This window comes from Schistocerca serialis, chromosome 2 (assembly GCF_023864345.2).
Source record: "Schistocerca serialis cubense isolate TAMUIC-IGC-003099 chromosome 2, iqSchSeri2.2, whole genome shotgun sequence".
NCBI classification, from domain to species: domain Eukaryota; kingdom Metazoa; phylum Arthropoda; class Insecta; order Orthoptera; family Acrididae; genus Schistocerca; species Schistocerca serialis.
In genome coordinates, this window is record NC_064639.1 from 96,673,583 (window position 1) to 96,700,543 (window position 26,961).

Consider the following 26,961-nt stretch of genomic DNA (forward strand, 5'->3'; position numbering starts at 1 on the left):
AGGAATGTTCGCTAGGTAAGAGAATTGTTGAAATGTCAGAAAATATCGCAAGAAACCAGCAGGTCTAATATTACTGGACGATTACAGCAAAAGGGAAATTCTTTAGAGAAAACTTGTGAGGTGTATTTGCTGGCCATCACTTATCTTCCGGGTGTGATACATACTGTTCTACCTTTTAGAGCAGATAATTCCTTCCCTGGCGAAGATATGGTGTTGGATTTGGGAAGGATAAAAATTAGGGACTTGGTCACTTGGAACCCAATATCTGTAATGAGGACAAGGGGTAGCAGGGCCTGACTAAACATTGCGTAAATGACTGGCAAGTTGAAACTAACTTTGTAGATTTTTTAGTTGGGAAATTTTCGTGATACAGTTTTTTTACCGACTTGGTTTGTGCAGTTCTTTACATTTGGCTAACATGGCATGGGTTCAATATCCGGCCACTTGTTTGCCAAAGGAAAAGTTGTGTGTAATTCGCTGTGTAACTCAAATTGACAGTATACAGCAAATACGCTCATATGGAAAATTTGGTAATGATCATTGATGTGAAAAACACAGTTGTAATAAATACGAGATGTCCTCTGTCTTGATCACTTTTGACCAGCTTTTATGGTCATATATGAGTACACTTCTGATGTGAACCATAGTGAAAGCTTTTATCACCTCAATGTCCGTATGGATGCCTGTTAACAAACTTACAACATTCTAGAATGTGCACTTAGCGAGGTTTACACTTCATATTTATCAGTTGTCTATTATGTTCAGAAATGTTGGTTTCCATATAACAAACAGTTTCACTTTATCTCTCTTAGAGATACTCTGTTTTTGATTTGAAATAGTTGTCTTGCTTACTACTAGGAGCTTTGTCTTATGTGCATCTAACTTCTGTTTTTAGAGACACTGCTAGTGCAGCCCAGAATCCTGGACATGTCCTAATCTGAGTCTACAACTAGCAATGTCATCAAACAGCCGATTCACATATAATACTCTGTCTGTATACATGTCTGCAGGTGCAATAAATTGCCACAAATTTTGTGCATTTACACGACACAGGTTTCATTTACTGCTGGACTGCAATCTGTTGGTCTAGGAAAGAAGGTATTTTACTTCAGGAGACTTAATTCAGAATGGGGAAATTCTCTTGGGATCCGTTTATAGAAAGATCTAAAAGATCAAGACAATGGCTACTTAAGTGGCAGTGGTTTTCATATTTTAATTTATTTGAAGAGTTCCCTTGCAAGCCACCGTATATTTAATAGGGGAGGGTTGTTTCAGAATTGCCCCCCCCCCCCCCCCCCCCAATCTCCCCTGGTTCTGTTCCATTTCCAGAAGGCGTATCAGAAGAATCATTGTGAGTAAACCTCCATATTAGCTATTAGCTCCAGTTGCCAAACTCTTCCCAGAATCTGCATGATGAACCTAGAGAATGACAAAATTACTTGTGAGCAAATATGGAAACGTACAAAAATTTATCTATTGATGCTCATACAAATACTGAGGTTTGTAACCCCTCTGTACAAAATACTTGTATGGCGGAAGAAACACACTGTGTGACAAATTGACAGTGGCATTTCTGTATCTTGGCAGCAGGATGAAGGATTAAAGATTTAGATTTTTTGACTGCAGTGTCAGGCAAGCATTGAGGTAGGACCTACACTTTCAAAGCTGTATACGCAGTTCTGAAAAAAGTTTTCGTGAAGGCAAGTCAAGTACCTCTTTTATGTAATATATCAATTATGGCGTGTTACAGATAACATTTATTTTTTGACATGTTTTAAATTCCAAGTATTCTAATAAATTATAAGAGTGGCCAATGAGGTACATTCTGTTTTTTAATGTCTGGAGATTTTTTTATTCCCAGCGTGAGCTCTACCAGCTACTTGTTTTAGTTTTGGAGGAAATTTAGTAGCCAAGATTGCGTTCAGTACTATTTTTATTCCTGATTACCAGTCTTAACTGGTAGGACTGTCATCTTCTTATCTTTAAAGAACATGTTGCTTAACGTCTTATTCCCTTATGACCATATCACACATATGATATTGACATTCTTGCATAACTAGGGATGTCCACATACATCCACTGATGCTTGATAGATGTTGAATTGCATAACAGTTTTCATTTCTGCACTTGTTTACATTTACATAGCAAGTTAAATACATCATGGATCCACATTCTTCGAAGTACACAAGAATTTCAGCATGGTATGTGTGATACAGTCATAATGAAACAGTATGTATAACAACAAGGGTTTTTTTTTTTTTAATGATCGAAAGATGACAATCTTAATTGTTGAAAACAGTAATTAGGAATAAATAGTAATGAATACAATCTTGGCTATCAAATTGCCCCAAAAGCAATTATAGGTCGCTACTTCTTATCTGTGTGAGAAAATTATCAACCTGTTTTAATCTTTTCGAATTATAATTACTTTCTTATCCCTTTCGGTATATTCCATTGCTGTTAACTTCCCACAAGCATTTCTGGACTATTCCAATAATTCAACAATAAACTATACAGAGCAGAGATTCCCAAACTTTCCCTCTGACAGAACACTTTGTGAATCATGGTGTACTTTGACGAAACACCTTGTTTATTTTGAAGGTTAATAAATTATTCAAAAATAAGAAAAACTTGTTTTATGTAGTGATGACTTGAATTTTTAATCATAACTAATAACGCAGAAGCCATAGTAAAATTTTTAAAGAAGTTAATATTGAGAGAGAGAGAGAGAGAGAGAGAGAGAGTCCAACACATGTGGAAATGTCAATTTCCAATTTACTATGTTGTAAGTTGTTTCCAAAACTGAATGTGGCAATGGTCTTCCAGGTCATTTTCAACCTTATTTACATGGTTGTTTAAAAGGTTAAAATTAGTTCTCCAGTTCCTCTTCCTAAGCTAATTTCATGATATTCATGTAAGTAAGTGTCTGACTTAATTCTGTAAGAAGTCTGCCAGTATGTTGTCAATTACTGTTGCTTTTGCATCGTCCAGACCAGGCTGTTCCAACTCGTCGGCTCCGTTGTGAGCCGCGGAGCACTCCCTGCTCCAGGGAGCCGTGTCGCTCGCTGTGACCGACCATTCAAACGAGCCGGTACGACTGGCTGTGGCAGGCGGCAAGGCAAGCGTTTTGATGTGCCAGCTGCGTCTTACAAGATCGACAACCTCATACTCTTAGCTGCTAAGTCTGGTGACATGCTACACCAGGAAATACGATGTTCAGGAAATAAATAAGAAACAACTGTTTTGCAAGAAATTGCATACCAAATTTATTGGGCCTCTGTAGCTTGACATTTTCTTTTCATTACAAGATCGGAAATATCAGGCGTCAAAGTAATCGCAGCGTTATTGCGAAGGATGGCCTTCATTGTTGCATCCTGAACAAACGATCGTTCCTTACTTGTTGCTGAGAAAAGCTGCTCACAATAATACGTAGATCCAAACATGCACATCATCTGAGCGGCATTGTTGTGAAGCTTGGGAAATGTTTTTTGCTGTAATGAACGATACCATCGTGACAAATCCAACGAGTTGTAGTACCTCTCATTCAAGAAAGTTGAAATTTGCAAATCAGTAATCTCCAATTGAAGTGATGATGACAAGTCATAGTGGGGAAACTGAAAAAGGAGTGCTGAACACTTGAAGGTCCATTTCCAAACTAGTGAGGTCTCGGAATCGTGTTTCAAACGACGTGGTGAGCTGCTTTAACTTTGTTTGATAATCGCCGAAAGTAGTACCTTCAGTTAGTTTTAAAGAAGCGAGACGATTGAAGAACATTAAATGTCCATTACTCATCTGCCTATCAAATAAACGTAACTTTTCCACGAACGCTTTGATCTGGTCGTGCATGTCAACGATTAGCTGCCCTTTGCCCTGCAATGACAGATTTAAATTATTCAGTTGCATAGTTATGTCAGCTAGGAACACCAGGTCTGATGTCCATTTTATATCTTTCAGACAACGCATTTCTTCCCCTTTCATTTCGAGGAAAAGGGATATTTCTTCACGAATCGCAAAGAAAACATCAAGAACTTTTCGCCGACTCAGCCAACGAACAGTACTGTGGTAAGGTATATCCCCATACTCCGCTTCCATATCTTTCAGGAATCCTTTGAATTGGCGATGATTCATACCGTGACGCCGCACAAAATTCACACACTTCACGACATCTTTCATTACGCCACCCAGCTCTACTACTTCAGCACACAGTGCCTCTTGGTGAATAAATCAATGAAGAGTCAAAATGTCATTCCCGAATTCGTCCCCAAGTTTATTTTTCAAACGAGAAGCAAAACCTTGGTTACGCCCGATCATTTCTGTCGTTACAGAATGGAGCTTATCCCACGGCAAATTTATATTGTCCACTGATTCACAATCAGCTTAAAAAATGTCACGGCCTGTTGCGGTGTAATCGAGTGGTACCACATCCAAGAGTTCTTCAGTTACTTGCAGCTCCATGTCGACAGCACGCACAAAGACTGCAAGCTGAGCACAGTCCGATATGTCAGTTCTTTCGTCAAGCGCTAGAGAAAATGCAAGAAACCTCTCCGCCTTATTCCTGAGCTGTCTCTAAATCCGCTGCCATGTCCAGATTCGACGAGACATTGTTTGCTTCGACAGGCAAACCTCTTCAATTGCCTGCACCTGCCTTGGAAATAAATATTCTGCAACAGGTACCATGCACGATTTTACGAGAGGTCCCACCGAAAACGGCTTGCCACTCGTCGCAATGATGTGAGCGACCCTGTAGCTTGCTCGAATTGCAGATTCAGTAGTGTTTCTCCGCTCTCATTCACCCGAAAATTATGAACGCATTACAGAACACGAACTATGTTGCACGTTTTGATACCCTCCGTATTACGAAGCCGTTTTTAAACTTACGTCTCCTGGTACGTCGTTCTTAAGACTGGCTACCAGTTCTTTGCGTGCAACGCCTTCTACCTGATCGTAGTGCGCTGCGTGAAGACATGTATAATGTCGCTGTATATTGTACCTCTTCGCAGAATTAAATACTGTATGACATACAATACACTGCGGACGACCATCCCTCTCAATGAATAGAAAGGTATCCTCCAATAGAGCTACAGGGCTCCCGCGGCTAGTCATAGCCGGCATTGAACACAGATTATTGCGTCAGTTGCGGCTGCATGCGGCCAGGGGGCAGTGAGTTCGCTTTCCCCCTCCAAGCGGGCTCCGAGCTGCCGCAGTGAGCGCTCCGGAGCGCTCCGGCTCCCTGGAGCTCTGTTGGAACAGCCTGGTCTAGACTTTCCATCCTCGGTGAATGTGAGTCCTGTGCCATTTGTATTTATGATTGATACGTTAATCCTTCTTGTCACTGAATTCTCTGTAATGATGAAGATGTTAGGTGTTATATATGTACATATTCTTCCCAGATTTAGAAGTTTCTTCACAATCAGTCCGTTCTGTATATCTTCATAGAGCAACCAGCAATAAATTTATTGAATGAAGAACTCTTCTTAGTTATACAACTAGTTTCCACATAAAGACATTTTCAAGATCACTCTGACACCCTATTACTATTGAATCCCGAATATGTTTCGCAATTCTATGACATATGGGTATCAGTAACATTGCATGATAGTTTTGTTGCTCACCTCTGCAAGCCTGCCTTCGGATGAGTGTGACCTGTGCCTTCTTCCACCTGCTAAGCAAAGTTAGTTTTTTTTTTTAAAAAAAATTTATCTATAGTATATATAATGGTTAAGAGAGGCTAACTCAGATTCAATTTCCATAAGAAATTTGAGAGGGATTACACTGGGCCCTGGAGCTTTGTTCAGTTTTAGCGATGTCAGCTGTTTATCACTGACACTGACACTAATAACTACATCATTTATCTTTACTGTAAGAGAATTGAACTGGAGCAGTACCCCTGGATAAAGAAACCTGTGAAAACAATCCAACATTTCTGCTTTTGCTTTCCTAACATCAGTTTAAGTTCCTGCATCATCCACGAGTGTTTGGACATTTACTTTGGTGCCAACAACATCCTTTACCTGTCACCATAATTCCTATGAGAGTTGAGAGAGATCTTTCGATAAGATCTTGTATGCATTCATCAAAAGTAACTAAGCTGGTCACTACTAATTTTTGCCATAAACAGCTCCTCATTGGTGCAATGGTGACCAGTTTGACACTCATTATAATCTCCATTCTTTCCATCTCCTTTGTTCACGCTGTGTAAAACAATATTTTTTGTGTAGAAGTTGCCAGGCATAATCCGTATCACTTCAGGCAGGGGGTTCCCTTCGTAGTCCCGAATGTTATTGAATTTAGCATATGTTAAAATTCAGAAGTAAGAAAGAAACACACATTATTTGTTTTCTCCAAAAAAATTCCTGCCCCAAGATACAGGCCTCCAAAGATGACACTGCAAACACCATTTTGGAGATGTGAATTTCAGAATTTGTTTAAAAATGCTGTATCTCTGTAACAGTTCTAAATATTTTGTTAAGAATAATTGCTTTATGATTACAGTGGTATCCCCCATTTGGACATATCTGTCAGAGTTCTTTTGAATTTTTTTTATAATTTACAAAAAATTCTTTCTTTTTTCCTTTCTCTCTCTCTCTCTCTTTCTTTCTTTCTTTCTTTCTTTCTTTCTTTTTCTTCAAGAAGGCCAATACAGAAAATGTAATTTTTTTTCTTTTAATTAGTACCATGTTATATTCTCTGTAAAGGAGAGCTTCCACTTTTAAGTTGGGCAGCTTTTATTTTTAAAAAATCATTTTTTTAACTTTCAGGGGTAATGTATGTCTTCACCAAAGTTGTTTCTTACTAACTTCTTTGTTACAATGTTTATTTCTATTGTCTTTGTTGCAGATATTTCTTACACTTTGTTTTGGATTCTTGTGTTTCTTTGTTGTGGTTGTTCGTTGCAGGTGTCTGTATTGTAGTTGTTCTGTGCTAATTTGTTTACTGAAGAGGTTTCTAAGAAATCTGAGACCATCCAGTGAGTTCTGTGTTTTGTGAGGAGCTTGCCAGTCGACACAGTTGCAGTGTGTCTTATGAAAAGGACTGTTTGAAATGTTTCCTGAATGGGGCTACAGGAGAGTGAAGTGTGCTGACTGTTTGCATATCCATAAGATAGTGATGTATATAAGACAAACAAAAAAACAGACTTTGTTCAGGTTGGGAATAAATGTTCTCATTTGAAGTCTCTGTTTCAAATTGATGATGTTTCCAGTGATGACTTTTCGTGTTCTAAATGTTTTGACAGAATAACAACAATGATAGTATCTGAACAAGACGAAGCCTCCCATGGTGCAGATGAAGATCAATAGAGGAAGAATTAAATACCGTGAATCTGTCGACTACGGAGGTGGATTTTAGTCCTGTTAAGAAACCGTGGTAGAGTCATAAGCTCTATGTATCAAGAAAGTGCAGAGAAATTACTAAAGCTATGGATGAATACACTACAGCAAAACTTACCACGCTCTTGAAAGTAGAAATTCCATCTTCGGAAGAAAATGAACCAAAGCACTCTTGCACCTCTTGCCAGGAATTTTTCACAAATGTCAATTCAGATGTTGAATATGGGCATTCTACAGTAAAAAGGTGCAAGTTTTTAACTATTATTTCAGAGACATTTGCAAAGAAAACAATTTTGAACCATGTTCCATCAGTATCAAAGTACATGGTAGACAAATTAAGAAATGTGGGATCTGTAAGAGGAGTCTTTGGAAGACCAGATCCCTATTATGGTCATCCTGTAGAAGCAGCTCAAGTTCAAATTGCAGTCATTTTATCTGGAAGATAAATAGGACTGTTCTCGCCAGAGTGCCAACAAAAAAGACACTATAACTGTAACAGAAGAAGGTCTAAAAGTTGTGAAAGTTAAGAGGTACATGGCTCTCAGTATTAAAGAAATTTCTGCTATTTATAAGAGCAACTATACAACTTCACATATTGGAAGATCAAAAATTTATGATCTGCAATCGAAGGGGGTAGTTCCACACCCATCTAGAGTTCTCTGTTTATGTGTGTACTGCGCGAATTTTGAACTTTGTGTGGTAACTTTGAAGAACTTACAGGCGCACGTGACGTATGACACCTTGGTTGGGTGTGTGAAGTCATTAGTAGTCTGTGACATAAAGCGAGAGAACGTGGTGACTGCCCAGGAAAGGGAGGACTGTCAGTAGACACTTGGCCTGGGAGACATAGCAGATAACTCTGCAGAAATTGCATATGCGACAGGGGAGGAAAATAAACTAATTAAGAAAACTGTTGCCTTTGACAGTTTCATTGATGAACTTGGTAAATGGTCAGTGAAAGCAGTGACACACCAGCATCTGAAGAAATTACAACAACACATGGTAGAAGTGAAAGGGTGTGTAGAAGAACTATGTTTAGTGCTTCACTGTGATTTTGCTGAGAACTGGTCTGTAATTCTCCCACAAGAAGTACAAGGGTATTATTGGAGTAATGACCAGGTTTCAATTTTTACAGGAGTGACATATTTTCAAAACAAGACCACAAGTGTTGCAGTTATAAGTGATGACACGGGTCATTACTCAGCACCTGCTTTGCTAGCAATTCCCAAAATTCTTCAACTGCAAACAGAGGCAGAGAAAATCATCATGATTTCTGAAGGTGTTCCTAGTCATTTTAAAAATCGTTACCAGCTGTTTGAACTGAGTAAGTCGTTTGTGCCAACTGACTGGGTATACAGTGCTGCTGGTCACGGGAAGGGGCCTTGTGATGGTGTACTAGGCCTGCTGATGCACCATGCTACAAAACATAATTTTTCCAGACCAAATACAGCTGCGATTAAGAACGCTGAGGATTTTACAAGAGTCATGAAATCGTACACATCCACAGCCCTCATTGTTTTGTCCAAAGAAGAAGTCGAATAATTCCGTGAGCAGAAAAAAAAAAGGAAGGTCCAAACAAATTACTCCTGTGAAAGGAATTCAGAAGACACATTTTTGGACCCAAAGTGATGAGTGAACTCATATTGCACACACTTTAAAGAGCAAGAAAGAAGAAATTTCATTTGTTTGGCCAACAACTTGGAACTTTATGCTGCCACCTGGACCAGCTGCTGGATATTGGTATCCAGCTGAAGGACACCAACAACGTCATCAGAGCTCACTTCCTGTTAACAATGTTTTGGAGATTGTAAGTGCTCCAGTTACTCTTGGTTCAACAGGAAGGCATCACTCTATATCAAAGGAAGATACTGAAGCAGTGGAACACATTTTTAGTTCATTGACTTGATGATTTCAGTACAAAACAGAGTCCACAGAAGTTGTATAAATTGAAACCTTTTAAGTCTTTGGACCTTTCACATACATTTTGGAACCATTTAAAAAGCTTGAAAAATGAGTCTCTTATTCATCTTTCAAAACTGAAATTATGTTAAATAAGGCTAGGTTTTGATTCTAATGAGCCTGTTATGTGATAATGTGGTAATAAAACAGGTTTTATGTATGGCAAAAATTTCACTTGTTTATAAAACCTGTTCAGCCTAAAGGTGGAAGCTCTCCTTTTAAGGGAATGTAGAATTACATGGCACTAGACAACAGAAAAAATCAAAATTTTATGGATTGGCATTTTTGAGAAAAAAAAATTTCCATAAATTATAAAAAGTTCAAAACGCTATAGTAAAAGAACTTTGACAGGTATGTCCAAATGCAGGATTTATTTGTAATAATAAAGCAGTTATCTTTCAAATAAAACCAACAAAATATTTAGAACTGTTCCAGAGATACAGCATTTTAAAATCTTTTCCAAAATTCACATCTTCAAAATGGTATGTGCAGTGTCATCTTTGGAGGACTGTAGCTCAGATCAGAAATGTTTTTGAAGGAAAAAATACTTGTTTCTTACTTAGTCCTTCATTTCAACAAATGCTAAATTCAGTAACATTAGAGACTATAAAGGTAAGATTTTTTCCTAGCTAGCCTGAATTGATATGGACTATGCCACTATTACCTTTGTTTTGGTTCATGCTCTCTGAGCACAGTAATCTTGTTTTTTTCTCATTTCCTTTTTTACGAATAAATTAAATTATTGGTTTTCAATGAGGTTTCCACATTACAGATGCCAATCTTCACCTTATTCTTCAGCTGTTAGCAACAATAGGTTCAGTAGCTGGTATCTTGCGAGGCTTTGTTGCTATCTGTGTGCCTTTCCATCCTGGACCTTGGGTTTTGGTCCTCACAACCAGTAATAACTTTCTTCCATCATGATTGCGTTCTTGGGGAGATCATGTGTGCTGTGGTATCCCATTGACTTTAGATTTTTTAAAATTTTATTTGACAGCCTTAACATGGAGAACTGACACTGTTTATATCCGCTCCTGACACAGAACAGACAGTGCTGAGGATAGCAGTTTTAGTTTGTCTCAGGTGTCTTTATTTCTGCTGTTCACCAATACTGAGATACACACCTTGATCTGCCACAGGTGTCAGTGCTCTTGGTTCGGTAGCAGCAATATAAAGTAAACAGTATTTTATATTAAAATTAACAATGTAAAGTAAAGGTAGATGGCTACTTAGCCTAAAGATGACATGTTAAGTTGCAGACAGGTACAACTAAGACACTAACACATCAGCTTTTGGCCACTGCCTTTGACAGAAAAAGAATTGCACACACATTCAGTCACACAAGCAAGCACAACTCAGGCACATATGACATCCATCTCCAATAACTTGGACTAGAGTGCAGCTCTCATGTAGAACGTAAGCAGCAATCTGGAGGGGCTGCGGAAAGGAAAGGGACAACGGTATGCTGTCTGGCGGAGTGTGCAGACTGCTGACAGGTGAAGCGTCAATAGGTTGTGAGGTGAGGTGAGGTGGGTTGGGGAGAAATACTCTGCACATCCACCTTCTGAATGCTCCCTCAAAATCCACAAACCCAACAGTCCTGTATGCCCCATTGTGGCTGGTTATTCTGTTCCTGCTGAAAGAATTCTGGTCCCATTGACCAACACCTCTAACCAATTGCCCCTGATCTAGCCTCTCACATCATAGATACTGACCACTTCCTTCATACTGACCACCTCCTTCATACTGACCACTTCCTTCACGGACTCCCCACCATTCCCACCCCTGTACCTCCTGGATCCCTACTACTCACTGTTGACATCAGCTCCCTATACATCAACATCCCTGTGCCCACCTACCACCTCATTCCTCATACAATTTACTAACTTTATCCTAACTCACAACTATTTCTCCTTTGAAGGGAAAGTATACGAAGAAATCTGCAGTACAGCTATGGACTCCCACATGCCACCTTCCTATGCCAATCTGTTTGTGGGCCATCTAGAGGAGACCTTCCAAGCTTCCCAAAACACCAAACCCTTAGTCTATTTCAGGTCTATTGATGATACCTTCATGTTACAACCTCAGCACCTTCCCTCCCATCTGGCTCATCTGGTTCTCCTCAGCCTAGTGTGCTATCTTCCTGGATGCTGACCATCCTCCTCTGTGATGACTCCATCCACACTTCTGTCCACATTAAACTCACTATCTGTCAACAGTATGTGTACTTCGACAGCTGTCATCCCTTCCACACAATAAAGTCCCTCCCATACAGCCTGACCACCCAGGGCAGTGGATCCGCAGTGACAAGAACACCCATGCCCAGTATGCTAAGTGTCTCACCAAGACCTCCACAGACAGACACTACACCCCAGACCTAGACTGCGAACAGATCTCTTGTGCTGTTTCTCATCACACCCCAGATCCTCCCACCACATCCCAGAACCATCCCACAAAGGAATGCCACCTTCATCACCCAGTTCCATCCCGGCCTGTAACAATTGAACCATATCCTTTGCCAGGGCTTTTATTACCTATCATCATGCCATGTAATTATGGGCATCCTACCCCTCAGAAAGTGGTGTTCCATTCGCCACAAGACCTGCCCAATCCAACCACTTAGCACTTGCTATTCCAGTCCTGTCACAGGCTTATCCTACCCCATCAGAGCCTGGGCCAACTGTGAAAGCAGCCATGTCATATACTAGTTCGCCTGCAATCATTGCACAGCTTTTTTTGTTGGTGTGGCTACCAACAACCTGTCCCAGTTTACCAATGTCTCTTCTTTTCTTGTTTCTTAATCCCGGCTTCTTGAGATCTCTTGTGAAGTCACGATAAAAGTTTGGTAGTGGCGTGGGACAATCTGTTGTGGGTGAATTCGTTTCCAACTAATAATCTGCCCAGTTAATGTGAAATAATGATGTGTGATAGAAGTGTTCAGATAAACCTTCTTACACTCCCACAAGTTTTTAATAATTCCACCTGGTACAGTTTATCCTAGAATTGGAAGCTGATTGCTCTGTTTTAATGAAGTGATTCCCATTCAGTTGTATTGGCATTTATTACTGGTTGTGAGGTGAACTGCTGCTTGGCAGTGTTCATGAATACTCAAAATCTACTGGCAATTAATGTTCATTTATCAATAAGAATAGTGTTTGTCAGTGGAAGGCAATACCAATGAAGTTACGCAGCAGTTGGTAATTTAACTTTTGAAGCCACTGGTTTATTGGCATTTCTGGAAAAGAACACTTATATTCTCATTTGATCAGCAAATTCCGTGTAACTGTTTGTATGTGTAATGGGACTTATTACATCGCAAATTGTTCTGATGAATGAAATTATTTGCATTACCGTATTGCTAAGCAACGTGATCAGCAAGGTGATATGTGTCCTAATTAAAACAGGGCCTCGATATTTTGAATACATTTTCGGTTGTTTTTATCAAAAATCAGTATTTGTCTTGAAAAGTAATTTCAAGCCTCGTGCATTAAGTCCAAGCATGTTTGCAATTATTATGCGTGACTTAATGGAAACCTCAATCACGCGCTAGCATGTAACATGTTTCAAATTGAGCATGCAGGTTTCAATTTTCCCTGATGGGCTAAACGTCTTTTTGTAATAACTTGATGTGTGTATCTCATGTAAAGTCTAAATGAAACTGGATTTGTCTCTATTCGACTCAAAATCACTAAATGAAATTCACCGCACAGGTCAGTAAACTGTACATGCGCACTTTCAGCACTCTTAAGTGGTAACTCGTCTAAAAGCCGCACACTAATTCACACTTTTTACATGCATACAAAAATCAAAACACCTTTATATTAAACAGATAAATTATGGCATGCAGTTATTAATCAGACATTTCCTATTCTAAATAAACTTAAAGAACTTGTATTTCATAATCAGTAATATTTTATCCCGTGAAAGAAACAAATAGTCTGCTAGAACCGATTCAGGTTACTGTCAACTCGTGTCTGGACGATGACGTCACGAGTTGGTACTTGCTTGGAATGATCGAAATACCTGTACTGAAAAATACTATCAGTTGAGTAATTTACGGACTTCTATGACAAATTTGGTACCCCTTGTATCGCTACACTTCCCCCCAATCTGTAATGTTGTGATAAGATCGAAGACGTTTTGCAGGATTCACTGGAGCGTGCTAGGGTTGTGTACTGTGCTGTTGTACCTTAGTTCAGCCATCCCAAGATTCATACCACAAGTTGTAACGTACACTTACATACATCTTCGTAATTTACAAGCCCACCAGGAAGATAAGGAATACCTTAAGCCTGCCAAGGACGCTCGCAAACCATTGGAAAAAGCGGGAGTGTATAGGATCCCATGCAGCTGTGGTGATGTTTATGTGGGTACCACTAAAAGAACTGTTTCTAAACGTTCGGAAGAGCACAAGGGAAATTGTAGAAGAGGAGAAACAGAACGATCAGCTGTTGGGGAGCATGCTTTCCAGCCAGGGAACCACAATTTTCGTTTCAAGGAGACGCAAGTACTAGCGGCCACAAGCGGATATTACGAAAGGCTCTACAGGGAGGCAATCGAAATCGCTAAACACCCAAATAATTTCAACCAAAAGGAGGAGGGCGTGAAATTAAACGGCATATGGATGCCAGTGTTAAAGATGTGTACCACCCCTCCACTACTGGGTGATGGCAACGGCGATCAACGGCGACGGACAACGGCGAATTGCACCGACGTTTTCAAAACACGTGACGTCACGCCGCGGTGCTGGAGCGCGCGGACACGGAATTCAGCGGCAGTCAGTAGCGAACCAGTGGGTATGTTGGACCTTCTGTTGACCTACGGATCCCCTTGAAGATGTCTCCCGCAGTCGCAGTTGGAGACAAAACGTTGGGAATTGAGACAAAATTCGTCAACCGACCACGGCATAACAGCCCGGATAATTATAATGGACATGATATTTCCGGCCGTGAAAGTCTACATTTTAGTAATACACTTTATATCAAATTTTACATGAGTAATTGTAAATGGGGGTCTAGCAGAAATGGCCCATTTAAATGAGTCCTCAAAAGTCAGTGAATTTGTTCGAATTTCACTTTTGGACATGATGCACTTCACACACACACACACACACACACACACACACACACACACACACACACATTGCAGCCAGTTCCGATAGAAAATGGATAGAACTGCGACCTCCACCAAGCCGTATATGCAGCTATAGTCGGCTCTGTCATCTTCTTCTTTCTTGCTTTTCAAATGAGCCAAGTACAATGTTTGGTTGGATGACATATCAGCTGGTAATATCATCTCTGCTTCTCCACAGTGTGTCTTGTGAGTGTGTATGGAGCGAGTGTCATGACCTGATATTGTTTTGTCAACAGAGAAACAAAGTAAATGCATAATTCTGGACCGCTCAATTCTTCCAGTTGTTTGGCGAATGTGTTTCATAATTTGTTCAATAAAGATTATTTCCTTGAAATTTGGATTACAGCATTTGTTGTCTGTTTTAAGGCTTGAAGTTGCTTACTACAGGTTGGCAGTACTCTCGCAGATGTGTGTATCGTGATATACCGCTGTGTTTAAAAGGTTTCATTCGTCAACTGTCAAGTGCTGGTTTATTGTTATAGAAAGTGTGCTACAGATTTGCTTGTGCATTTTTCCCTTATTGTGCAGATTTGCATCTTCATCATAAATACTGTGAGTATTGTTCACCTGTGCTTGTTTTGGTGCTATTTTTTCCTAGCCAAGTGTTCTATATTCGGGTGTAGCAATATTGGGCTAACTTGGCTTTGCATTTTAAAGATCCAAAGTGTCCCCACACTGTGTGTGTATAACACAGTAAAGATTCCAGATGCTCCTTTGCAATGCATACTTTCATGCTTTGGTATGAGTTTTTCTTTGAAATAATATATTAGATTGTAAAGTATATAGACTACCAGAATGATTTGTAGCTCTTTGGCTGATTACATCTCGAATACCGTATTTACTCGAATCTAAGCCGCACCTGAAAAATGAGACCCGAAATAAAGGGAAAAAAAAAAATTTCTCGAATCTAAGCCGCACCTGAAATTTGAGACTCGAAATTCAAGGGGAGAGAAAAGTTTTAGGCCACACCTCCAAATCGAAACAAAGTTGGTCCATTGTAATATGAGACACAATTTAGTTCGAATGAATGACGATACAGCTACAGTAGTTTGGTTCGAGTCGTAAGCTTAGCAGTTAAGCTTTACCAGGTAGCCATTGCTATGCATCAGGCGCTCCGTTCGTATTTATAAGCGTACCCTTCCTTTTTCACGTGCTTCGTCTGGTTTGAATCAATTTCTTATTTTGCTTTGATCTGATAAGTGCCGTTTTCTTTGTAATAGGTGTTTACATCACTCTAAGCTGAAAATGCATTACTGTTCTGTGTCATGCATTGTTTGTCGCATTCTGATAGTGCGTGTTTACGGCCTGTCGCCGCTCACGGCATGGCTTGCTTTTGTGCACGCTAAAGCCGCTTACAATTAAGGAAAAAAAAAAAGAGAGGAATCGTCTCATTAGCGAAACAATGGCAAGAGAATGCTATTTGTTGTTACTTACACTGCTGCTTTCTTTGATAATGATCAACAAGAACCAAATAATAGACCGCGTATGATAGAACATGTTCTGAATGAGAGTTAGGTGAAAATTTTTCTCCGTTTGAAAATCTTTGCGGCCGCTTCTTTAGTACATCAAATTCTACACAGAAATTAGAGTAATCTTAGATTTAAAAATCTAGTCAGTTGCCGTGGTTCATTTCTGACTGTATCACTACTAGGCAAAAGAATAATACAAATATAAACATGACACGATACGTATATTCTTCCGCGTTTGCTGTTGTCTCACTCTAGTTTCGTAGTTTATTAGGCAGACAGGATTTAAATGAGATAGCAGCAAACACGAAAGAATACATGGCAAAATGTTTATATTCGTATTATTCTTATGGTGAAGAGAATACTGCATGTGATTTACATTTCATCAGGTTCCTATTAGCAACCATCACTTCTCACAGGTAGGAAAAAATTCAGAACGTAGAGTTGGCCATATTGACAAACATCCCAAACAGTCTTTCCAGTCGGATTTTCGTAGTACATTGAATTTCTGCAACATCTGAAGATGAACAATACGGAGTTTGTATTTACTTCTTTGGATAATGTACGAAAATGTAGTGGTCGAAACTCGGAGCGGAGAAAAAGTGCTCGTTTACCACCTTTTTTTTTTTTTTTTTTTTAATTTATTTACTGACGCAGAGGTTTTGGCGCCAGTATTTATCTTTGTGCCTGCAAAGCATGCCTGTGTAGCGCTACATGTATTCGATGGCAGAAGTTAGTGGCGGCACCTACCAACATTTTTCAGAACTTCCGCTTGCTTTGCACTCAATTCTAAGCCGCAGGTGGTTTTTTGGATTACAAAAACAGGAAAAAAAGTGCGGCTTAGATTCGAGTAAATACGGTAGGTTTCCAATAGGGATCTTGTTCTTGCAACTGCAACATATTGTGACACAACTTTGAAATTTGTTTCTCACAAAATGCAATAGAAAGATTTATTATTTTGAAATCTAAAGTCTGTTCCTCAAATTTTTCATTATCTTGTCTTCTAGGCAAACAAGATGGAGCATCAGCTACAACGTTGTATTTCCCTTTTATATATTGCAATGAAATGTTATATTCTTGATGATGTAACAAGGCCCATCTGGTTAACCTTGAATGAAACATTCTTCTCATTAAAATATAAGGCAAAGCCTTATGGTCACGAAATGTGGTTATTCTTTTTCCATATACAAAATGTCTAAACTTCTTAAGGCCCTTACCACAGCTAGTGCCTCTAACTCAGTGGTACCGTATGCCCTTTCACATTTAGAGAGCGTTCTGCTTGCGAATACTATAATCTTAATGGTATTCATATCTTGTGGATTGTCCATTTGGAAAAGCAAAGCGCCTAGACCTGTTTAGGAACCAACAGTGGCAGTGTAAAAATCCTGTTCAAGTTTCGGGTGATGTAAAAACTGAGCATTAACTAAAGCGTCTTGGATTTTGCCAAACGCTTGACTACACTTGCATTACCGTATTGCTAAACAACGTGATCAACAAGGTGATATGTGTCCTAATTAAAACAGAACCTAGATATTTTGAATAAATTTTCGGTTCGTTTTTATCAAAAATCAGTATTTGTCTCGAAAAGTAATTTCAAACTTCGTGCATTAAGTCCAAGCACGTTTGCAATTATTGTACGCGATTTACTGGAAACCTCAATCACGCGCTAGCGTGTAACATGTTTCAAATCGAGCGTGCAAGTTTCAATTTTCGCTGATAGACTAAACGTCTTTTTGTAATAACATGATGTGTGTATCTCACGTAAAGTCTAAATGAAACTGGATTTGTCTCTATTCGACTCAAAATCACTATATGAAATTCACCGCACAGGTCAGCGAACTGTACATGCGCACTTATAGCACTTTTAAGTGGTAACTCGCCTAAGAGTAAAAGCTGCACATAAATTCACACTTTTTAAATGCATACAAAAATCAAAATACCTTTATATTAAACAGATAAATTATGGCATGCAATTACTAACCAAACATTTCCTGTTCTAAATAAACTTAAAGAACTTGTATTTCATAATTAATAAAATTTTATCCTGTGAAAGAAACTAATAGTCTGCTAAAACGGATTCAGATTACTGTCAACTCGTGTCGGGACGATGATGTCATGAATTGATACTTGCTTGGAATGAACAAAATACCTGTACTGAAAAATACTATCAGTTGAGTAATTTACGGACTTTTATGATAAATTTGGTACCCCATGCATTGCTACACTAGAATGAATGCCCACTGCCGAACCATGATCAAGAACAAAATAGATCACCCTGTGGCACAACATGCAGCTGAACATAATATGACTGATTTCCATGGCTGCTTCACTAGCTGAGCCATCTGGTTCTTCCCCTCCACCACCAGCTTTTCTGAACTGTACAGTTTTAGAGCTATCCTTAAAACACATTCTCTACTCCCAAAATTATCTGGGGGCTCAACCTGTAGTAACACACTGTCCCCACACCCTCCACCTATTGGTTTCCACCCCTTGTAACCTGTAACCTCTCCCCGTTCTTGTCTCCCATCCTCTTTGTGTGCTGCTCTCTGCCAATGCACCTGATCGTCTTTCCTCACCCCTCTCCTTTTTCACTCCCTCTTCCCCCTCCTCACTTCTCTGCTCCACAGCTTCTTCACATTGCACCAATCAGCAGTATAGTCCCTTCACACTCCACCAGACAAATTGTCCCCCCCCCCCCCCACCTCCCCCCGCAACTGTTATCCCTTCCTCTTCCCTGGCCCTGGCCCCTCCAGGTTGCTGCTTCCATTCTGCTTGACATCTGCATTCTGGTCAGAGCTGCCAGAGATTGTGATTGTGTGTGTGTGATAGCCTTGCTTGTGTCACTGAATGTGTCAATTATGTCCGCAGATATAAAAAGCTAAACTTCACTTCTTTCAGCATCTGTTTTTTTGATCGATTTTGCTTCAGATTATCCATATTCAAATTGCTCAGGATATTTCGCGTAAGAGAACACAGAAAGTTTAAAAAGCTGGGCTAATTCTGTTTCTTTTAAGAAAATATTACTGGAGGTATTATGTCTCAAAGTTGACAAAAACTGAAGGGGGAACTATTGACATCTGCACTATGGGGTCAAACAAATCACTGTATCTGTGCAAGTATTAAATTGTTCGAAGTAAAAGTTTACCAATATTCGTTGGGAACATGTGTGAATGTTCACACAAGATTTCAGTAAATTCCATGATGGTCATGTGGGAACTTTTTCCGAAATAAGATCAGTTGCCATGAATGGCCCAGTATTTAAATTTGGATTTATCAACAATTTCATAGCAGAATTTTTGCTTTTACTGACATAACTATGTTTTTAGTGGTCTGAAAACAAATTTCAGGATATTTTAGCTTTCGTATTGTAAATATATTTGTTCCATTATCACAGATTTTAGAAATAATTTTGAGTGACACAAACGTCTACTGTCATGTAGAAATGAATCAGTATTTTTTGGAAGACTGTCTTCATGAAGACCTGTTATTACAATGGGAACAGAAACTTCATTTTTCTCAAATATCGCCGTGAATCGAGCACTCTAGATTGCCCATGTTAGCAACACCTATACTTTTTTGGTTTTAGCTCACAGTACGTCAAAAATATCCTTTTTTTTTAAAGTATGAATGTTTATTTGTTGATGGATGCATGAATACTTCGTGTTAAATCTTAAAAATATCAAAATTCGAAATGATTTCTCTAACCACATAAATTACTTGTAAAACATTGCTATACTGATGTGAAATGTTATCTTGATTTTAGTGTACTTTATGGCCTGTGCTTAGTGTGTTTAATAATAATAGGATGTGGAACCTGTTAATCTGGTTGAGACTCGAATGTTGTAAGCTATTATTCTTAATTAATAATCTAATTCTATTTGTAACTAACAGTGCTGAGGCCACCGTGAAAGATATCCATATCATCGGCCAAGATATGTGGTTTGAGTGATAGTATCACATTACTTTGTGTACAATATAATGATGATCTTATCACTTAACGGTTGCCAAAAATCTTCGTGCAAGTACTTTTGAAAGACAGCTACACCATTTTTTCTCAACATTACTCAACAAACGTAGAAAGTTCCAGTAAATGTTCTCGGTGCATTAATTCCATGTAAAAGTCTGAGATTTGTAAAACATTCACCATTAACTTAATTATGAAAGCCATTTAATATCAAAGAAGTAACGGAATCACACACATGTAAGTGATAAACTGGTACCCATTGCAACCAGACATTACATTGTTGTTGAAAGATCATCAGCCATGTCTGTTTTTTCATCACTGTTTATTATTATACGGAATGTAGTCCTGTGCAGCTCTCAGTATTATGTGCCCACTACCATGAATAACTGAGTGCTTCGCCTTTATCTCTACTAGAGTTTTCTAATTTCCACAGCCTATTTCATAAATGAGTCTCAGTAGTATGAAGTATGGTCCAGAACCTGTGTGAACTCATGCTAGACCATTTACTTATTTTTAAGGCTGTATTCAATGACACATTGTGCATAGAAATATAGAATAATCTTTTGTTGTCGATGTTCAGTACAGTGCTAAGAGACCGTTCAAATAGACTGTTCCACTACTGCCGCATTAACGTGGAATGTTGTAAACATCTGCAAGAGAAATCTATGACTCTCCTGTACAGTGCACAAATGTTCTGGGAACATGTAATACAAGACTTCTGGAGGAAATAGTAATAGCCAAGTACTTCTCTAATTTGTGATCTTGCAAATATTTATTTGTTGCTCCTTGGGAGCTTATATTGCAAGTATGTGCACCCATGTGACGTTCGTCTGTGGTTTTTGCAAGACCAAATTTAATGTACAGTGCAGATAGTTACGCATATTGGGCTCAACAAGAAGAGTGTTCACCGCATTCTTCTGTCCAGGCAGTTCTTTCATAGCAACCATTTTCACACACACACACACACACACACACACACACACACACACACACACACACACGGTTGTTTTCCCTATCTGTGCTGTTTAAGTAGCTTAAGAAGAAGCAGTGCTTTATTTATTTGAGCTACATGTTAGATTGGCAGTAGAGATCTGTCTCATTTATGTTTCTCGTGTTGATTGAGACTTAACAGCAGATGTAAGTTCTGATTTGTTACCTGGATAATGAGTTTGGAACAAAAGGAAATGTGTTAACATTGTTGAGAAGTTCTGTTTTGTCACAAACTGTTTGTAATTAGGAAAAAATTAATTTGATTTTTGAATTCAGCTTCTATTATACAACTAAGGCCACCAGTCAAATTCTTTGTGACAAAACTGTTATTGGGACAAATGACAGCTATTGTTTTGAGCCCTATAATATTTTATTTTGTAATAAGTCAGGTTAAAGCATCCACATTCGTAGAAATAAGCTTCCTTTACATTGATTTTAATTTTTTTAATTATTGCTTTTGTTTGCTTTGCTAATGGCTGTTTGCGAACCACTACTGAAATAAGCCAAAATTTTCTTTGTTATTCATTAATTAGTCAAATGCAAATTTTGTTCCAGAACATGAGTGTGCATCACCCGAAGACTTTAGGATTGGGGCTACTATCAGAACGGGTTACTCACATTTCAAGTGCTGTAATTAGGTGTTCTGTTGCAACAGAGAGTGGAAAAGTAGCAACGTGGTTAGACGAATTGTTAGTACATGCAGCTGTACGTCTGGAACATCCTGCTCAAAGCTTCTCAGAATTTTCTGTTGACAGAATAATCTCTCTACATACATGTACTTTGTATACAGTGGCAAGGCTTGAGAGCGGAGCACTCTATTGGTGGTTTGTACTTTTTTGTTCAGTAATATTTTCATTAGTTAAAAATCAGTTTTACGATCATCATTTAATATAGCATGTAGCAATGTAGTTTAAATTTTATCAGTTACATCTTTTGAAGATAACAAAGGTTTTAAAGATCACAAACAAAATTGAGGATCATGTTTAATATCTTTACAAGTAGCACTACTTCACAAATGTTAGTCATCAATGTGTACTTTCAAGTAATCCTGTTGGTGCCATATTTAGCAAAAATTAGATTAAAACACGAAAAGTTGCCATCGGGCGAACAAAATAATTGTCTTTTTATATGCAGTATGCACTTGAATGTGCAATTTGTTTATTTTTATTGTGGTTTCTATGTGTAGTATAATTCAGCCTGTCTGATGGAACCAGTAGAAGTTGGCTATTACTCACTTCTTTCACTCCCCCCTCCACCCATTGCCAGTTTTACTTAATGTGTATCAGTTCTGTGTACAGTGTCATATTAATGTTGTATTTTCCAGTTTGTAGTAATAAGATTTCAATTTAGACTACATAAATGGAGTGTTATGAATATAATAGAGGGAAACATTCCACGTGGGAAAAATAAATCTAAAAACAAAGATGATGTGACTTACCAAACGAAAGCGCTGGCACGTCGATAGACGCACGAACAAACACAAACATGCACACAAAATTCTAGTTTTCGCAACCAACAGTTGCTTCGTCAGGAAAGAGGGAAGGAGAGGGAAAGACGAAAGGATGTGGGTTTTGAGGGAGAGGGTAAGGAGTCATTCCAATCCCGGGAGCGGAAAGACTTACCTTAGGGGGAAAAAAGGACGTGCCAGCGCTTTCGTTTGGTAAGTCACGTCATCCTTGTTTTTAGATATATAAATGGAGTGTTACCTCTACATGTCACTTCATCTATAGGAACACCAGAAACATGTTTTATATGCCACTTTCTCTGCAAGACGAGTGTATTTTGGGGGCAGACACCGCTTACATATGCTTTAAGCCCACAGTGTGTCAAGTACAAATTTACATTACGCATATAGCACAGTATCTTCAGAATCTCACAATTATTAACAGTTAGTTAAAATGTAAGCAAATACTTCTTATTGCTGATAAGAATGTTTCACATGGGTAAAATCTGCTGCGCTGGCTGGTGGTGCTGTCTTATTTTATTGATATTTTTACTTGTTAGCTCTCTGGCAAGATAAAACACCTGAATCATTAATATTAATGGGTCAGTGATACTCACATGAGGAAAGAGGGGAAGGAAGGGGGTGGGGTTAAAGTGTAATTAAAGTTTGTCCTTGCACTTTGTTAATTGTAAAACTGTGGGCGGATTTGATTGGAAATTGCAGTCTTCTCAATGGGAATGGCAGTTCAGAAGAGATCAGTGGTGTTCTGGGGACAAATAGTGTGTTTCTGTGTTACTTTCCAGTTATAAGTTTGGTTTCAATGACGTTATTAGACAGCTGTTTGACGGATCATCCTTTTTCCATTACATAGTTTTGGCGAGTTGAGATTTCCAGATAGTATGGTCGGAGATCCAATTTTAAGTCGAAAGCAGTGTAATGGGATTTCAGAAATTCTGTGGGGAAGTCCACACTTTCTTCAACGTTTACCATTGTGTCGATCGCTTTGCATTTTCTCTCTTTATTGGTAATTTTCTTTTGAATATTAATGTTGATATTATGAACAGTATTATTTATAGTTGCTAAAATTGCCCTTTCAAGTAGCCAGCCTGGATTGGTGTAGTTTGAACAATGTTTGTATAAATTTGGTCGATGGGTTTGTTTTCAGCAGTCTCTATATTGCAGAAATCACTGTTGTATTTAACGCGCGTGGTAGTCTGGTCAGTAGGATATGACCTTCGTGTATTTGTAAAAGTTGTCAAGCAAAATGTGCTGTTTTTTAATCTTTTGATAGTTCAGTTCTCACATTATTGTTAATTGCAGTATTTGTATGTGTGGTCAGAGATGTGATTTTTTTTAAAGCATGCATTGATCTTGTATGCTTGTGTCGACGTGGGAATAACTGGAAGTGTTTGTCAAAAATCTCCTGAGAATATGAGCAGAGTTCCTCCCATAACTTCAGAGTTTCCTCACAAGTCTTGTAATGTTCTGTTCATGACTTCGAGTGATTTTTTGTGTGTCATTGTGCATTTTTCCTAGAAGATAATTTGAGCCTGCTTTAGAAGTTCACTCTGTCCAGTTCTTGAGATTTTCTTCGGTTATTATTCAGCAGCAGTTGTAGGGTGGAATGGGCAGTTTATTGTCCTTCCACAACTGTGACTGCAGTACCGGATGATGCCAGTGCAAGTGTTGTTTAGCACAAATTTCCACCAGCAATAGATTTGTTAGAAACATTTTCCTGGTGCCACCTTGTGCATCCATTTAATAATTCTGCCAGTATCATAGTTGATTTGGCCCCTGATAACATTGTAAATTTTCTTTTGATTGTCATTGAGGAGTGGTTTGTTGTGGGCAATGTATTGAAGTAGTTCGTTGATGTAGCTATTTTCTGTTGTATTTTTGAAGTTTACCACACTGATAGCATCCTTTTGTGATGCTTACATCCCAAGTTGTACTAAGACCTGGTTATTTATTGCTGAACTTTCATCGTCTATGCAAATAAGTGTTCCATTGAAAATGTCATCGTTGAATTTGATGGTCAGCTCGGGATGAGCTTGTCAGATTTGGTACAGTACGTCATCACTCATACTCTCTTCGGAGGAGTCCCAGTGCTGTTTTAGATTTGGTGGGTTACATCTGGTTAGAGTTATGACGAATAAGTCTCTTGTTTGTTTAGCTGACACTTTGAGTGAGGCTTCTTGTAGTGTTAATTCCTGGTGGTTGTTCTTTTCCAGTAATGCTAAGCATTGGCACGCTTCTCTGTACGTTTGACGTAGATAACCTTCAACAATCTGGAGATCTGCGGAACATGTTGTACCCCATATTTCGTGTAGCAACATCCGGAGATAGAAACATTTGGAATTGTGTGGATGTATGGTGTATATTTGGCCTAGTGTGCCAGTTTTCATGATTCCTGGATGATATTCTACTGGAATTCCTTGTTTTCTTTGTTCAAAAATTTTTGTTGTTGTGTTTCACATATGGTAGGTAGAAATTTCGACATACAGTAATGGATCCATTTGGCACAGTTGGTAAAAAGTTGTTGACGTCATATTCTTAGGTGGTTCGCTTGCAGTTTTTCTGCCAGTGTCTTTTTCTTGCAGTCTCTTTTGCGAAGTAAACTCTTTCTGTCCATTTTCCAAATGTACTGATGGATGTTGCGCAATTGGTTCACGTTCATGTATGGGAAAACCGAAAATCTGCCACACCGCTTAGTTAGTTTTTATCTAGCTTCCCATGTGGTACATGAGGATCTTGCGAAGTAAACTCTTTCTGTCCATTTTCCAAGTGTACTGCTGAATGTTGCGCAATTGGTTCACGTTCATGTATGGGAAAACCGAAAATCTGCCACACCGCTTAGTTAGTTTTTATCTAGCTTCCCATGTGGTACATGAGAATCTCATCATTTCTGTTTTGTTGTTCACTGTCTTTGGCTGTTTGAAATACTGCCATTTCACTGCATTCGTTCACATACTTACAGACATATTTGATGGATTTGACTGAATTGCACTAGTGTGTGCTTGGAACATTTTGGAAAGTAGTGTGTTATATGGTACTATCCACTGATTATCTGTTTCCAGTTTGTCACTGCCTCGTATTCGTATTTTGCTGTGAAGCCACCATTTTTGGGTGATTGTCTTCTGTATTTTGGATAACCATCAATTACAGTTTGTGTGTCGTCCATGTATGTTTTATATATACTTCTGAATTCAGGTTTAATGACCCGCATTGTCCACGAATCATGTTTTTCACTACTATGTCATAGAGTTCCATATTATCTTGTGGATTGCGAAACAGCTTGGATGATTTTTTCGATATCGTTGTAGCCATACGAGATTGTGAGAGAGATGCAGTCCTCCTTTTTGCCATTTGATTGTGTAAATCCAGCATCTAATGGTTCCAAGATTGTGGTATTTTGTGATGACTTCAGTAAAGCTCATTTGTTTTTGTTGGAAAATGCTGTCTATTATGTTGTGTCCGTGCATGAGGACTCGTCCATATCTTAGCTGTTCTTTGATTTCTGTCCGCGACGAGTTGTACGTGAATTTTATGAAGAGGTCAGATCGTTTATATTTTTGGATGTAGGTCGTCATGGCGTCTTGAGTGTATTCGTGCATGTGCTCCCTATGTATGTTGAGGGTAAGATTACCACTGTTCTAATGTTATCAATGTTTCCGTCATTTATTATTGCGTCTCGAACATGGACATATTCTTCTGTGCGTAGTTTCTTCTGATTCAGTCTTATCTGAAGCATCCATTCCACTTTTGTTTTTGAATACATACCTATGAGGAATTGTCAGAATAAATGGTGAGTGTTGAGGATGTGATTGAATGTTTCATTGTCTCTGATCATATAGCGGTAAGCATAGAACTTCTTGGAAGTGATTTTTTTGCTTGTTTCTACACCTTTTCAGGTTGGATTTGTTTCACATAAAGAAATATCCATCCTCTCTGTGCTGAAATATTAAGGGCACCATATGTACGGTGTGTCTCTGCAATGCATTCTTCGTTGTACAGTTATGTCACGACTTGTTTTCATTGTCCCAATTACGATGGCAACTTTGTCTATCTGAGGTGCATTAAATTGCTGTTTCTCCAGGTGTCTTTTGTTGCTCATATTGTATTTTTCACCTAGTTTGTGTTGATCAAAGTGATAGTGAAGGAAGTTGTTTGGGAAGAGGCATTGTTCACTTTTATATTTTGAGAAAAGCGTTTTGATTCTAGAGTTTCCCCAGTCATGTAATGTAAAAATTCCTTTGTAGGTACTTCCAGTGGTGGTAATCAAATTTTTCCATTCATGCAATAGAATTCTGGTGTTTCTGTACTGAATTTTTTCACGTTGCAAAATTGGCAGATGTTACTACTTTTGTTCCTTACATCTTCCACTTGTTATTCACAAGAGAAAATAACTCTCTCAGTGTGAGCATTACTTCGTGGTATGTTTGTAACATAATCTACCAGCTTACCCAAGTTTTCAAAATTCACAATATTTGATTTCAAAGTTGTTAAAACCAATATCCATTTCTGGCTAACGCTATTCTCTAAAGAGGCAGCATTGTTAGAGCTACAAAAATCCTCATATAATTCATTTTCATATACACAATCTAGCCTGACACATGCATGTCATTGAATATTAATTGTTAGACATAGTTTAAAGAGTTTAATCCCACTATCATCAAATTT

At 38.6% G+C, this 26,961-nt stretch overlaps 1 protein-coding gene across 1 annotated transcript in view; it reads left to right on the forward strand.

Moving 5' to 3' along the window:
• Positions 1–26,961, forward strand: part of LOC126456777 (E3 ubiquitin-protein ligase UBR5) — a 342,260-nt gene that overhangs the window by 37,765 nt on the left and 277,534 nt on the right. The window contains exon 7 of the mRNA XM_050092547.1: positions 21,393–21,661. Coding sequence (XP_049948504.1) covers positions 21,393–21,661 — 269 coding nt within the window. The remainder of the gene's footprint in view (positions 1–21,392; positions 21,662–26,961) is intronic.